The 15589-nt window shown below is 45.8% G+C and overlaps 1 protein-coding gene across 1 annotated transcript in view; it reads left to right on the top strand.

Moving 5' to 3' along the window:
• The window catches only part of ITGB2 (integrin subunit beta 2), a 49067-nt gene that overhangs the window by 22382 nt on the left and 11096 nt on the right, over positions 1–15589 (top strand). The window contains exons 6-10 of the mRNA XM_015419752.1: positions 1686–1927; positions 6268–6423; positions 7334–7429; positions 9154–9243; positions 12446–12535. Of these exons, the coding sequence (XP_015275238.1) occupies positions 1686–1927; positions 6268–6423; positions 7334–7429; positions 9154–9243; positions 12446–12535 (674 nt within the window). The remainder of the gene's footprint in view (positions 1–1685; positions 1928–6267; positions 6424–7333; positions 7430–9153; positions 9244–12445; positions 12536–15589) is intronic.

Here is a 15589-nt window from a genome sequence, read left to right as displayed (position 1 = left end):
ACTTTATTAACTCTCTCCTGTTAATGTTTTGATATTATTCCCATATTATTACTGTTTTAATCCCCTTTATATCAGAATTGTACTGTTTTACTGGCTCCTGCTGCAATTAATTAGATGGATTGATTGATTGCAACAAGTCTGTGAGGTAGGTGAGACCGAGAGAGAATAACTGGCCCAAGACCACCCTGTCAGCTTCCCAACAAAGTGGGAATTTGAACTTTGATGGGGTGAAACGCCCTCCATCCAAAGAATCCATTCCAGTAATTCAGCCGTTGAGTTACACTGTGTCCATGCCACAGGAGCCCCTCTGCAAATCTGTAGTTGGCAGAGAGGACAAGTGCTGAGAAGGATGTATTTATCTCCCAAGCACAGAGATCCCAAGCTCTTCGTTTTGCAAATGGTGGGCTGGAGGAATGACAAACAAAGGTTTTGCCATGTTGCACCTTGTTAGAATGTCACACCTCAAGGGACAGAGCCCTGGACCAGATAGTTTTCTCTTCCTCTTGAGGCAGGAAGATGTGAATAACCCCCAGGGGGTACAGAGGCCCAAGGGGAGATTATAAATTCCCAGGACATAGGAAAGAAGCTCTTTTCCATCTTGCTGTTCTCCTTGGATGAGCACTAGGGACTTCATCTTCCCATGTGGTAAGGGACAATGGGGAGAAATCCCAACTCTGAGAACTCACATCATGATGGACTTTTATCTGTTGCAACATCAAGAAATACTTAGTTGAGTATTGTTATTCCTTATTCCAATAGCCAAGTTACCTACCCTATAGTTACTGTTAATAAAGAGACCTTCAGCCAAACGGAACTGGGTGCTTGTTGTTCGCTCCACTAGACAAAACTCTAATGTTTTTAATTTTCTGTACTAGATCCAATCAAACTTTGAGTACTTCGTATCTGTATTTGTCAAGGGAGGGGAAGTACTAGCCAGACAAATGAATTGAGCAATAGGATTGGACTCAGGGCTGTAGAAAAAGCCCAGCAGGAACTTATTAGCATAATAGGCCACACCCAAGAGCAGACACCCATTAGCATATTGGGCCACACCCCTGACAGCACAGCTCATTAGCACATTAGGCCGCACCCCCATGTTACCAGAAGTGTGGTTATCCAGCCACACCCACCTTTTGCTTCTTATTCTGTTTACCTTGTTTGTTGTCAAAACCCAGGGCCTTTTTTTGGAGCAGGAACTCCTTTGCATGTTAGGCCACACACCCCTAATGTAGCCAATCCTAATGAGTTTCTGCTGTTGGGTGTGGCCTATTATGCTAATGAGTTCCTGCTGGGCGTGGCCAACTTGGGAGCCAGCCGGAACTCCGTTCCTGTGCGTTCCTGCCCAAAAATAGCCCTGGGATGGGTTTGTACTTTTGCAGGAAGGGGAAGCAAGTTATCACTTCCCTTTCAAAAAGCAGGCAGGCAGAGTACCCGTAGAAAGCATCTAGCTCTTTCTTGGATGGCATGGTTATCTTTTAAGCAAGGTTGGAACAGTGGGTGATCACCTTTCAGCTCCAGTTATCTATGACGCATACATTGCCAAGTTCAGAATTCCCAGCTTGATTTAGACACTCCATTCCCCTGTTCCCATATTTCAGTCAAATGTAGTTTAAAGCCCTTCTTTCTCTATGTGTTTAGTAGCATCATCCAGTCTCTGTCCGCAATTTTCAAATTGTTTCCTCCAGGGTTTGGTGCCTTTGTGGATAAGACCGTGTTGCCCTTTGTTAACACACATCCAGAGAAGCTGCAGAACCCTTGTCCGATCAAGGAGACCCGGTGTCAGCCGCCGTTTGCTTTCAGGCATGTGCTCAGCCTCACCAATAACGCCATGCGGTTTGAGCAGGAAGTAGGGACGCAGTACATTTCGGGAAATCTTGATGCACCGGAGGGGGGGCTGGACGCCATGATGCAAGCTGCCGTTTGTGGGGTAAGAACCGTAGCACCTAGAATACAGTAATGGGCCGAATGATAAAGTGTGGAGTGGGGGGGGGGAGAACCCGAATGCGGTGACACTGTGTTGTCCTCAAGAATGGCAGTCTCGCCAAACGGTCTTAATGAGCCTGCTAGTAATTAATGCTGTACAGGGGTTGGTCTCAGCCATAGGTATCTAAGTCAGCCGCCATGGGCCATGGGATGGGCTGGCCCCCGACTGCACACAGTGTTGTTGGGGCCCCCCCCATGGAGGGGGAAGAAGACTAAGAGCCAGTGGTCACAAAGCCTTCTGGCCAGTCCATTGGCTGCCTGCCCCCCCCAGGGCTCACACTCTGGCTGGCCACCATAACACAAAGCTTTCTATTGAGGACATTTTGGCTCACACTAATTGGTTTACATTGTTACTTTCTGGACCACAATTTGGAAGATACACAAACTGGTTCCTATTGAGGACATTTTGGCTCGCACTAATTGGTTACATCCAATGCTCCCTCTAAGCTGCGGAGTCTTGTAAGCAAACATTCTGCTTTGTGAGCGACTGGCATGAACGTTGTGAGCGAGCGATTTGGCTACTGCACCAACGAGTCTGCTCTGGAGCCGTCCTTCCTGAGCGGAGACAGAAATACGTGAGCCGGAGGGTAAAAAACTGTGAGCTGGCTCACACCGACTCAGCTTAGAGGGAACATTGGTTACATCATTACTTTCAGGACCACAATTTGGAAGATATACCAAAGTGAAACCATTTACCGCCTGTGCATATGTACTGGACAGTGAATTTAATCTTAAGAGGCCTCATAAACATTCCTTGCCTGTGTCTAATTTCGTTTTGGAATGTCCCTTTTTTTGGTCCAGTATTGACATAGTCTTTGCTGTTTCTTGGCTGCCACAACACACCTGCCTGACCATCTTGTGCAGGGCAAGGGCTGCTCCTGGCTTGAGCCTGGGGTGGCCCGGGTGGTGGTGAGGGACTCATAAGTCGTGGTGGTGGTCACAGTAGTGGTGGTATTGGCAGTGGCAGTGATTCTGGGGCTCCACCCTGGATTTTCCCCCAGGGCCGCAGAATCACAGAATCAGAATCAGACGTGGTTGTTGTTTGGTGTAGTTTGGTGTAGTTTGGTGTAGTGGTTAAGTGCGCGGACTCTAATCTGGGAGAACCGGGTTTGATTCCCCCACTCCTTCACATGCACCTGGCTGGATGACCTTGGGCAAGCCATAGTTCTGATAAGAGCTGTCCTTGAAAAAGAACGTTATAGCTGTACATTGCCTGATTCAAAGCCAGGACTGTGGACCTCCTTTTTCATCAGAGGCAGCGTTCAAATATTCTTTATTATTCCTTCCTTACATTTACGCCCTGGTTCCTGGCCAAAAAGAAATTACCAATGTGGCTTATGCAAGATAATATATAAAATAATAAAAACAAGAAAAAAATAAAATATCAGTTCAATACATTAAAAGCAGTACGTTAGCAAACAATTTGGAAAAGATTTCCTAAACAGGAAGGTCTTGACCGGCCTCCTGAATGGGGGCAGGTGTTCCCTTCAGAGCCTCTCTCCGCAAGAGAATGTGCCGCAATAGGAAACTTCCACTGGGCAATTTGCCACCTACATTGCCTCAGAAGTTGGGGGCACACATCACAGCCCCCTCCCCAGATCTTAAGGGGAGGAAGCCCTCCATCAGTGATCTACAGTGCAGATTATTTAGGGTTTAAACAAACCTGTAAATTGGGCCTGAAAATTCATGGCAGACAGGGTTGCGATGAAAGCACTGTTCTCTTGAGCTTCTGCCAGACAGCAGTTTAGTTACCACATTCTGTACCAGTTGTATTTTCTGGACATTTCACAGGTAGCTCCATTTGGGGTTCATTGCAGTTATATGGTCTAGAGCTTGCCCCCCAAAATTGAAATTATCATTGTGTGTGGAATAGCCAGGAGATCCCTGGGGAGATTGTTTGGCTGCCGAAGCTGTAGCTCTTTTTTGGCACCACTAGGTGGTGAGCTATGCTTATTTTTTAGGCTGAGAGTTCTGTGACTTGCCTGACGTCACCCAGCTAGTTTCAAGTGGGGAAGTGGGGAATCAAACCCGGTTCTCCAGATTAGAGTCTGCCGCTCTTACCCACTACACCAAATTGGCATGCCAGAGAATGCTGATACATTCAGGCCACCAGTGGGAAGAAGGCAGCTGGTATCTGATGCTGAGACCTAGGGCAACTGTGGCTTCTTTCACACAGAGGTTTTCCCACAATTTGAGTGTTGAACTACAAACTACAGTGGTGTTCTCCCACCCCCGAGTTTGCTCATGATGTTATTGTCTTCCCATGGTTCCTTCATTTTTCCTCTGTGCTTTCTCAAATTGGATCAAAAGTGGTTTGAGAAAGCATGGAGAACCAATGCCACAGGTCTTTCCCCAAAGCGCAGGAGAACCTCCGTATAAAAATACCCTATTAAAGCGCAGCTGATCTACCACCGCATTTCTTTATTGTATTATCTCTAGTCCTGCTATCCGATTAAGTAGGCTATGAGCCATGAAAGCTCACATTGAAATAAATGTTGCCTTTAAGGTGCCGGTGGACTTTTTTTGCTTTATTTTGCTACAACAGACATACGTGGTTGTTGTTTGGTGTAGTTTGGTGTAGTGGTTAAGTGCGCGGACTCTAATCTGGGAGAACCGGGTTTGATTCCCCATTCCGACTTGCACCTGGCTGGGTGACCTTGGGCAAGCCATAGTTCTGATAAGAGCTGTTCTTGAAAAAGAGCCGTTTCTGTCAAGAGCTCTCTCAGCCCCACCTACCTCACAGGGTGTCTGTTGTGGGGAGGGGAAGGGAAAGGAGTTTGTAAGCCGCTCTGAGACACCTTTGGGTAGTGAAGGGCAGGGTATAATTCCAATCTCTTCTTCTTGTTATTGTTTCTTTGCAGTCAATCTCAAACACTGTACAGTTTTGGTTGGAATGTCTCCTAAGGTGTCTTGAAGCTACCTTAGTCATGAAGACCCATAGTTGGGGAGTGAAGAAAGATACTGATGAGCTTCTGGGGATTTGCTGCCCCACAGTTGTTGTCGTCAGAGTTTCTCTGGCAGGGAAAGTTTTGTTTCAGATGAGATTGAGATCTCAGGGAACAGGAAGCGCATGGAATTCCAGCTGCTGCTGTTTCTTTGCTCTCATGTCTGCTATATCTGCAAGAAACTGAGTTTGTGCAGTAATGTGCTATTTTGTTGGTAGCATAATTAACTCCTTCACAATAGAAACTGCTTGGGAGCAATGCTCCCTCTAAGCTGTGGAGTCCTGTGAGCAAAAAGTCTACTTTGTGAGCTACCGGCGTTAAAGTTGTGAGCAGGTGATGTGGCTACTGCATAAATTGGTTTGCTCTGGAGCCATCCCTTCCTGAGCCAAGACAAAAAATGTGTGAGCCAGAGGCTAAAAAAATCTGTTGGCTAGCTCACACTAACTCAGCTTAGAGGGAACACTGCTTGGGAGCAGAACAAGCCAGCTAGAAATGTGGAGAATATCTTTTTATTTCGTGTATTTATCAACTGAAACATTTATTTCTGCCGTGCAGAATTCAAGGTGGCTTACTATGTAAATAAAACAGCCATTATAAAAAGTACATAAAAGATCACAGTTTAAAATCACAAGTGGGACTGTCAATTAAAAAAAAATGCTAATTTAGTCAAACTGTAGTTCTAAATAAAAACTGACTTCAGTTGCCTCCCAGAGATCAAAAATGAGAGAGTCAGGCACACCTTCCTAGGGAGGTCGTTCTATAACCATGGGGCTGCCACCAAAGAGGCCCTGTCTTCTCTACACACCAAACAAACATCTTTGGTCCATGGGACAGTCAGAGGATTTCCAAGGAAAGGCTGCTAAGGCTACTTCAGCACACAGATTGTCCTGTCTCATACAGGAATTGGGGTTTGTTATGTATGGGGTTATCTGGATTTTATGTAAAGCGTGAGTTTCAGTCACAAGCTCCATAGACCGTCAGCATTCTAAACAAAGCAACCAGATTGGTCACTGTTGCTAACAGACCAATCCGGATAGACTCTGACTTTCAGCGGGAACAATTCCCATTGGACCCAAGCACTTGTCTTTGATTGGTTGTTATTGTTCCAGGGGGTGTGATTTTCCTGGTTCAAACTGTATATAGTTGGGTCATTCTGTGCGTCGTTTGTCTGTGTTCTGAGCTAATAAAGAAATCACTTGTTTGAAACGCTGCCTCGATCTCAGTTCATAATAGGATTGGAAGGAGTTATCGGGTCCCTTCCTGCTCTGACTTCCCATAAACCTTTGTACTGTTTTAAAACCTCTTCTTCTTTTCTTTTCGTTTTTTTTTTTTAACCCAGGCTAAAATTGGCTGGAGTAATGCCACTCGCTTATTGGTGTATGCGACAGATGACGGTTTCCATTTTGCTGGGGATGGAAAGCTCGGAGCCATCTTAACGCCTTTCGATGGGAAATGCCACCTGGAGGAAAATATGTATAAAAAGAGCAACGAATATGTAAGTCCCCTGAGTTTAGCAGTACATCCCGTAAAGTATTTGCCAGTGAGCACTGCAGTGTGTGATCTGTAATTAGTTATTTCAGGCTACAGTGGGAACTGAAGGGCTCATAGATTTCCCTTGCTCGAAAGCCAGTTGAATCCGACTCTAGGGGTGCGGTGCTCATCTCTGTTTCCAAGCCGAAGAGCCAGCGCTGTGTGAAGACGTTTCCGTGGTCGTGTGGCTGGCATGACTAGACGCCGAGGCGCATGGATCGCTGTTACCTTCCCACCGAAGTGGTACCTATTTATCTACTTGCAGTTTCTTGCTTTCGAACTGCTAGGTTGGCAGGAGCTGGGGCCAGAGACGGGAGCTCACTCCGTCATGCGGCACTCGGATCTCGAACTGCCGAACTACCGACCTTCCGGTTTGCAGTTCAGCATCTTAACAACTTGAGCCACCGCATCCTCACAAAGGGCTCATACAGCTCCTGTAATTCTCAGAAAATATACTCACTGGCAGTATCAAAATGTGAAGAAATTATTATTTTCCTGGGGCTATTTCGGATGCACGATTTGGTGATAATTAATTATGGTTAAGATTTATAATCTGAACTAAAGGAATCCTCTAAAGTTTTTTTTAAAGGACCCAAAATCAAAATCCAGAATTATGGTACCACTTATTTCACACCTTCTTTAGAAGAAAGGAGGTGGACAGCTAATGGCTAAGACTGCATGATTTCCCCGGGCAAAAAGAGTGGGGTCCGTATTAAAAAATCCATCTCACTTAGAGACGGTGGTATACTGAATGCCCTTGGAAAACCAAGCTGATGACTTGAATGATGTGCCAACCAGTCTTGGGAAATCACGTGTGCCGAGTCGAAAAGAGAGCCTCCGAGAGCAGCTTCCACTGATGTTTCCTTTGTCAACAGGACTATCCATCCGTTGGCCAGCTGGTGCAAAAACTTGAAGAAAACAACATCCAGCCCATTTTTGCAGTTACCAGTAAAGTCGCCGATACATACCGAGTAAGCAAAATATCGAGAGGTATAGAAAGTTAGGAACAGAATGGCTACAGGGAAAAAGATGAAAGATCCACAGTGATGTCCTAAGCAGATTTATACCCTTCCAAGTCCAGTGGGCTTTGGTAGGTGTGACTCTGCTTAGAATTGCATTGTCAGGCATCTGTGGGTTTTTCACTGGAGCAAAACACACAGATATGGAATCGTATGGTATAGCCCAGGGGTGCCCAAACATGCTTAACGCAAGAGCCATATAGAATAAAAATGTCAGATGTCTGAGAGCCGCAAGACATGAACAAATATGTAAATTTGCTTTTTATTAACGTTAAATGAGACTGCCTAAAATAAAAACAAAAGGGGTAAAAACAGATTGATAATGATATTTATTTGTCCAGTGAGATTTATTTGTTTACTAATGATATCTATATGTCTAAGGGAGAGAGAAAGACAGAGGTGGAAAGAAAGAGGTTTTAAAAGCGCATAGGCCGTCCACCATAAAAGAAAGAAAGAATGAAAAAGAGAGAGAGAGAAAAAAAAAAAGACAGATTTGGGAGGGAGGGAGGGGAAGGAAGGAAGAGAGACAAAGAAAGGTAAAGAAAGAAGTGGAAAGAGAGCAAAAAGATGGGGAGAGGGGGGAAAGAAGGGGGAAAGAGAGAGAGAGGTGGAAAGAAAGCAAATAAATGGGGAGGGAGAGAGAGAGGGAGGGAGAGGTGGGAAGAAAACAACTTTAACTTTAAATGTGTTCTCCAACCCCCCACCTATGCCAGCCAGCTCGGTGAAGGGATTTAAAGAGACAAATGTTTTCTCCAAGCCAGCCAGCGGAGGAGGGAATTTTAGAACATATTTAAAGTTGCTTTCTTTCTCTGCTCCCCCTCACCTCAAGCCTACCCAGGGAGGGGAACACTAGCTGGGGAAGGGAAGACTGATCAGCTGCCCTGCCGGGAGCCGCACAATATGTGTGAAAGAGCCGCATGTGGCTCTCAAGCCACAGTTTGGCCACCCCTGAGCTATAGCCCCATGTTGTCAGATCTCAGAAGCTAAGCAGGGTTGATACTTGGATGGGTGACCACCAAGGAAGACAGTACAGGCAATGGCAAACCACCTCTGCTTCTCACTTGCCTTGAAAGCCCCTTGCTGGGATTGTCATAAGTCAGTTGAGACTTGACTGCACTTATGTAATAAAGAGCCAATTTGGTGTAGTGGTTAGGAGTGCAGACTCTGATCTGGGAGAACCAGGTTTGAATCTCCACTCCGCCATATGCAGCTGCTGGTGCAACCTTGGGTCAGTCACAAGTTCTCTCAGAGCTGTTCTCTCAAGAGCAGTCCTCGAAAGAGCTCTCTCAGCCCCCACCTACTTCACAGGGTGTCTGTTGTGGGGGGAGGAAGGCAAAGGAGATTGTAAGCCGCTCTGAGACTCCTTCAGGTGGTGAAAGGTGGGGTATAAATCCAATATCTTCTTCTTCTAATACGCATGGGGTATATTAGCAGAGCTGACACTGGTGGCATCCACCACTCTGGCTTAAGGAGACTTCATTCAACAAAAAGATACTCTTCAACTCCTATTCCTTCAGAGAAAAATTCCTTGGGCTGGAGGGAGATTTAAAACCGGGCAGAGCAGAGGGCTGGGATACAACCCATTTTGCTCTTACATTATAACCTGATAGCCATTATGGTTCTGTATCTAATGGAGCGAGGCAACACTTTTTCATACCTTTGTTCTCCGTTGGTAGAAACTCAGTGAGATGATCCCCAAGTCTGCCGTAGGAGAACTGCAGGAGGATTCCAATAATGTCATCCAACTTATCCAGGATGCTTACAATGTAAGTGTTACTACTCATACTGCTTTCCACCCTTTAGGAGGGTTATTTTATTGTAAACTCATGCTTGTTATCTTCGCAAGGATGTTTACGTGGCTTGCTCATCTGGAGAGTCAGGGAGTTGGTTCCAGCTCTGGGAGACATTTTTTACAGGGCGTGGCTCCACTTTTTCTTCTGCTTCCTTTTTTCTTCCCTGGAGGGCAGCCCTGGTGAAAGCAACCAGCATGCCCAGAACAAGGGGGAGGGGACTGTGGCTTAGTAAGAGGTGAGGGAGAGAAGTCAACCGCTGGCATGCTTCCCCCATTGCTTCTGTTAAGCTAGAAGCAGGAAGAAACTGATTGACTTCCAGTTCTTCTTTCCTGTCTTTCTCCCACCAAATGTATTTGTTGTGAGTTGGATGCCTGGGATGGCCAAGCCTTAAGAAGAGTGAAGCCGTACTTGACCTCTCTTGCCCCACGTTTACTTAGCACTGCCAGCTCCACCACCACCACCACTGGCAGGGAAGAGAGGGTAGAGTTGCCAGATCCAGCTTTGATTGTGAGTAAAGAAATCTTCTGAATGCATGTGGAGCTTAATAAAAAATGATTTAATTCTACTTTACTCTGGCCATCCGTTGAATCACGTCCAGAAGGCGCTGTTGAATCCTGACTTAGCGCCAGACAGAATAGTGGCTAAGTAACAGATGAGGGAGAAAGCCAACCGCTGGCATGCTTCCCCCTATTGCTTCTGTTAAACCAGAAGCAGGAAGAAACTGATTGATTTCAAGTTCTTCTTTCCTGTCTTTCTCCCACCAAATGTATTTGTTGTGAGTTGGATGCCTGGGATGGCCAAGCCTTAAGAAGAGTGAAGCCGTACTTGACCTCTCTTGCCCCACGTTTACTTAGCACTGCCAGCTCCACCACCACCACCACTGGCAGGGAAGAGAGGGTAGAGTTGCCAGATCCAGGTTGAGAAACTCTTGGAGATTTGAAGATGGAGCCTGGGGAGGACAGGGGCAGGCATCCATTTTCTCCAGGGGAACTGATCTCTGTAGTCTGGAGATGAGCTGCAATTCCAGATTTCCCACAGATCCCCGAGTCCCACCTGGAGGCTGGCATCCCTCCGTTTACTATTTCCATATTCATCTGCTTCCTTAGAGGGAAATGAAATATGACTACGCTTTTCTTTTGTTCACCAAACCCGCAGTTTGCTCTTCATGATACTAGTTCAGTTCAGTTTATTGTAAATAGCCGTTGGCCATTATAAGTTTACAAAAACCTCAGCAGAGAGGGATACAGATTGTATACAAACGATAAATCAGCAAATAAACAAAAATATCATGTAGAACCAGAAGTCAGTTAAGAACATACTACACATATAGTGCAATAATAATCCGGCCTGCGAGCTGGCCAAAGTCGTCTTGTTCTGGATAGAATAAAGTATGCTTTGCTGAAATCACTCTCTCTTTCAACTACGCTTTTCTTCTGTTCACCAAACCCGCAGTTTGCTCTTCATTATACTAGTTCAGTTCAGTTTATTGTAAATAGCCGTTGGCCATTATAAGTTTACAAAAACCTCAGCAGAGAGGGATACAGATTGTATACAAACGATAAATCAGCAAATAAACAAAAATATCATGTAGAACCAGAAGTCAGTTAAGAACATACTACACATATAGTGCAATAATAATAGTAGTAAGAACAAGTATCTAAGTTATAAAGCCCCTTGCTGGGATTGTCATAAGTCGAGACTCGACTGCACCGACTTATGTAATAGAGAGTCAGTTTGGTGTAGTGGTTAGGGGTGCAGACTCTGATCTGGGAGAACCAGGTCTGAATCTTCACTCCTCCACATGCAGCTGCTGGTGCGACCTTGGGTCAGTCACAAGTTCTCTCAGAGCTGTTCTCTCAAGAGCAGTCCTCAAAGGAGCTCTCCCAGGCCCACCTACCTCAGAGGGTGTCTTCCACACTCCTCCACGTGCAGCTGCTGGGTGACCTTGGGTCAGTCACGAGTTCTTGCCGAGCTGTTCTCTCAAGGGCAGTTCTCGAAGGAACTCTCTCAGCCCCACCTGCCTCACAGGGTGTCTGCTGTGGGGAGGGGGAGGGAAAGGAGATTGTCAGCCGCTCTGAGACTCCTTCGGGTAGTGAAGGTCGGGGAATAAATCCAACCTCTTCTTCTTCAGTCACGGTTCTCTCAGAGCTGTTCTCTCCAGGGCAGTCCTCGAAGGAGCTCTCCCAGGCCCACCTACCTCACAGGGTGTCTGTTGTAGGGAGGGTGAGAGAAAGGAGATCGTAAGCCGCTCTGAGACTCCTTCAGGTAGTGAAGGGCGGGGTATAAATCCAATCTCTTCTTCTTCTTTATTTATTTGTTAAATTTGTATCCCGCCCTCCCCACCGTGGCAGGCTCAGGGCGGCATGGGGTATATTAGCGGAGCTGACATTGGTGGCATCCACCACTCTGGCCAAAGACTTCTGCACTGTCATTTTTGTCACTTGTGCTGCCCCCAGTCAGCATTTAACTGTAGCTAAGTAGAACTGCCATATCTCTTTAAGAGCAGTTTGCCCCTGGGAACTGAAGTCTTTCGTTAGGCATCCCAGAGCATCCCTGTGACTGGCTGATTAGCAGTCATTTCCTGCACACAGAGGCGCGAGGGTTTGAGTTTACAGCTCTCTTCCCGTCTCTTTGTTCTCTTTAAACGTCAAGGAGGTCGGAGCACGCAATCTTTTTCACCATGAGCCAGTTAACTGAATTAGACTACAAAGATGTGAATTTCACCAGTTATTCAGCTTTGATTGTGAGTGGTGCAACCTTGGGTCAGTCACAAGTTCTCTCAGAGCTGTTCTCTCAAGAGCAGTCCTCGAAAGAGCTCTCTCAGCCCCCACCTACTTCACAGGGTGTCTGTTGTGGGGGGAGGAAGGCAAAGGAGATTGTAAGCCGCTCCGAGACTCCTTCAGGTGGTGAAAGGTGGGGTATAAATCCAATATCTTCTTCTTCTAATACGCATGGGGTATATTAGCAGAGCTGACACTGGTGGCATCCACCACTCTGGCTTAAGGAGACTTCATTCAACAAAAAGATACTCTTCAACTCCTATTCCTTCAGAGAAAAATTCCTTGGGCTGGAGGGAAACTTAAAACTGGGCAGAGCAGAGGGCTGGGATACAACCCATTTTGCTCTTACATTACAACCCGATATCCATTTTCGTACCTCTGCTCTTCGTTGGCAGAAACTCAGTGAGATGATCCCCAAGTCTGCCGTAGGAGAGCTGCAGGAGGATTCCAGTAATGTCATCCAACTTATCCAGGATGCTTACAATGTAAGTGTTACTACTCATACTGCTCTCCACCCTTTAGGAGGGTTGTTTTATTGTAAACTTGTGCTCGTCGTCTTTGCAAGGATGTTTAAGTGGCTTGCTCATTTGGAGAGTCAGGGAGAGTCGGCTCCCGCTCTGGGAGACATTTTTTTTCCAGGGCGTGGCTCCACAGCCGCCTTCTCCACTTTTTCTCCTGCTTCCTTTTTTCTTCCCTGGAGGGCAGCCCTAGTGAAAGCAACCAGCATGCCCAGAACAAGGGGGAGGGGACTGTGGCTTAGTAAGAGGTGAGGGAGAGAAGTCAACCGCTGGCATGCTTCCCCCATTGCTTCTGTTAAGCTAGAAGCAGGAAGAAACTGATTGACTTCCAGTTCTTCTTTCCTGTCTTTCTCCCACCAAATGTATTTGTTGTGAGTTGGATGCCTGGGATGGCCAAGCCTTAAGAAGAGTGAAGCCGTACTTGACCTCTCTTGCCCCACGTTTACTTAGCACTGCCAGCTCCACCACCACCACCACTGGCAGGGAAGAGAGGGTAGAGTTGCCAGATCCAGGTTGAGAAACTCTTGGAGATTTGAAGATGGAGCCTGGGGAGGACAGGGGCAGGCATCCATTTTCTCCAGGGGAACTGATCTCTGTAGTCTGTAGTCTGGAGATGAGCTGCAATTCCAGATTTCCCACAGATCCCCGAGTCCCACCTGGAGGCTGGCATCCCTCCGTTTACTATTTCCATATTCATCTGCTTCCTTAGAGGGAAATGAAATATGACTACGCTTTTCTTTTGTTCACCAAACCCGCAGTTTGCTCTTCATGATACTAGTTCAGTTCAGTTTATTGTAAATAGCCGTTGGCCATTATAAGTTTACAAAAACCTCAGCGGAGAGGGATACAGATTGTATACAAATGATAAATCAGCAAATAAACAAAAATACCATGTAGAACCAGAAGTCAGTTAAGAAGATACTACACATATAGTGCAATAGCAATAGTAGTAAGAACAAGTATCTAAGTTATATCCCCTCTCATTGCCACTTTAGACCTTATTTTCTAATGTGGTGCTTAATCTTTAGGATGCTTGGATGTTTTAAAAGTGGAGTACTATATTTTCCAGCGGATGTGGAGTGGTTTTAACCTTTAAAGCCCTATATGGTCAGGGTCCGGCATACCTGAGGGACCGCCTATCCCCACACGTTCCCCAGAGAGCACCGTGTTCGGGGCACAAATTCAGCTAGCCCTCCCAGGCCCCAGGGACGTCAGACTGGCGGCAACCAGGACCAGGGCCTTCTTGGTGGCTCCATCCCGGTGGAATGAGCTCCTGGAAGAGATCAGGGCCCCGCGGGACCTTCTACAGATCTCCAGGACCTGCAAGACGGAGCTCTTCCACCAGGCATTCGACTAAGGTGCCGCACTACACACTGGGGGAGTATCCCTGTGCCCTGGCTTTCCAACCTGTAACCTGGGTCCTATCATCATGGTTCCTAGCCTGTGCTCGCCGCATAATAAATGAGAACAGCACTGGTGTGAAAGTATTGACATCCAACAGTCACCTAAACTATGTTATAAAACTGTTGTGCCTGTTGCTTGAGTCTGTTCCAGCGTTTTATGTGTTTATGTTTTAAATGACTATTATTTTAAGTAATTTATATGCCTATGATAGGTTTTTTATTGTATTTAATTGTATTTTATGAACTGTTGTAAGCCGCTCTGAGCCTGCCTCGACGGGGAGGGCGGGGTATAAATTAAACAATAAATAAATAAATAAATATCTAATCCAACTCCCTCCACAATGCAGGAAATTCACAAATACCTCCCCCTCCACACACCCATGCCCAGAAGATGACAAAAAACCTCCAGGATCGTCAGCCAAACTGACCTGGCAAAAAATTGCTTCCTGACCCCAAAGTGGCGATCAGTATTTTCCTGGGTGTGTAAGAAAGGGCCACAAGAACTAAGCACTTATGCAACCTGTCCTCCCTCTCATGATCTGCCTAACTTCACAGAATCAGCATTGTTGTCAGGGTCCGCTCTAACTGTCAGGAAGTTCTTCTGAATGTTTAGCTAAAAACTCTTGTGATTTAATTTCAACCCGTAGGTTCTGGTCCGACCTTCTGGGGCAACAGAGAACAACTCTGCGCCGTCTTCTATATGACAGCCCTTCCAGTGCTTGAAGATGGTGATCATATTACCTCTCAGTTGTCTCCTCTTCAGGCTAAACCTAACCAGCTCCTTCAACCTTTCCTCATAGGACTTGGTCTCCAGACCCCTCACCATCTTCATTGCCCTCCTCTGGACATGTTCCAGCTTGTCTATATCCTTCTTAAATTGTCATGCCCAAAACTGAACACAATACTCTGTGAGGTCTAACCAGAGCAAAGTAAAGCAATACCATCACTTTGTGCGATCTGGACACTATACTTCTGTTGATACAGCCCAAAATCATATGTGCCTTTTTAGCAACCATATCACACTGCTGACTCATGTTCAGTGTATGGTCTACTAAGACCCCTAGATCCTTTTCGCACATATTACTGCCAAGACAAGTCTTCCCCATCCTATAATGATGCATTTGATTTTTCCTACCTAAATGCAGAATGTTACATTTATACCCATTGAAATTCATTTTATTTATTTTAGCCCAGTTTTCCAGCCTGTCAAGATCATCCTGTATCCTGACTCTGTCTTCTACCATATTTGCTACCCCTCCCAATTTAGTATCATCTGCAAATTTAATAAGCATTCTCTCTATTCCGTCATCAAAATTATTTATAAATACATTGAACAAAAGAGGTCCCAGGACAGATCCTTGAGGCACTCCACTTGTCACTCCTCTCCAAGAGGATGAAGAACCATTAACAAGCACTCTTTGGGAGCGATCTGTCAATCAGTTACAGATCCACCAAACAGTAATAGGATCCAAACTACATTTTACCAATTTGCCAACAAGAATATTATGTGGAACCTTATCAAAAGCCTTACTGAAAACAAGATAAACCATGTCTACAGCATTCCCTTGATCCAGCAAGGTAGTAACTTTCTTTAAAAAAAAAAAAAGGAGATAAGGGT

The sequence above is a fragment of the Gekko japonicus genome, unplaced genomic scaffold (assembly GCF_001447785.1).
Source record: "Gekko japonicus isolate JY-2015 unplaced genomic scaffold, Gekko_japonicus_V1.1 scaffold2026, whole genome shotgun sequence".
In the NCBI taxonomy this organism is placed as follows: Eukaryota; Metazoa; Chordata; class Lepidosauria; order Squamata; family Gekkonidae; genus Gekko; species Gekko japonicus.
The sequence above is the reverse complement of the archived record's forward strand: the minus strand, read 5'-3'. Positions and strand labels throughout refer to the sequence as shown.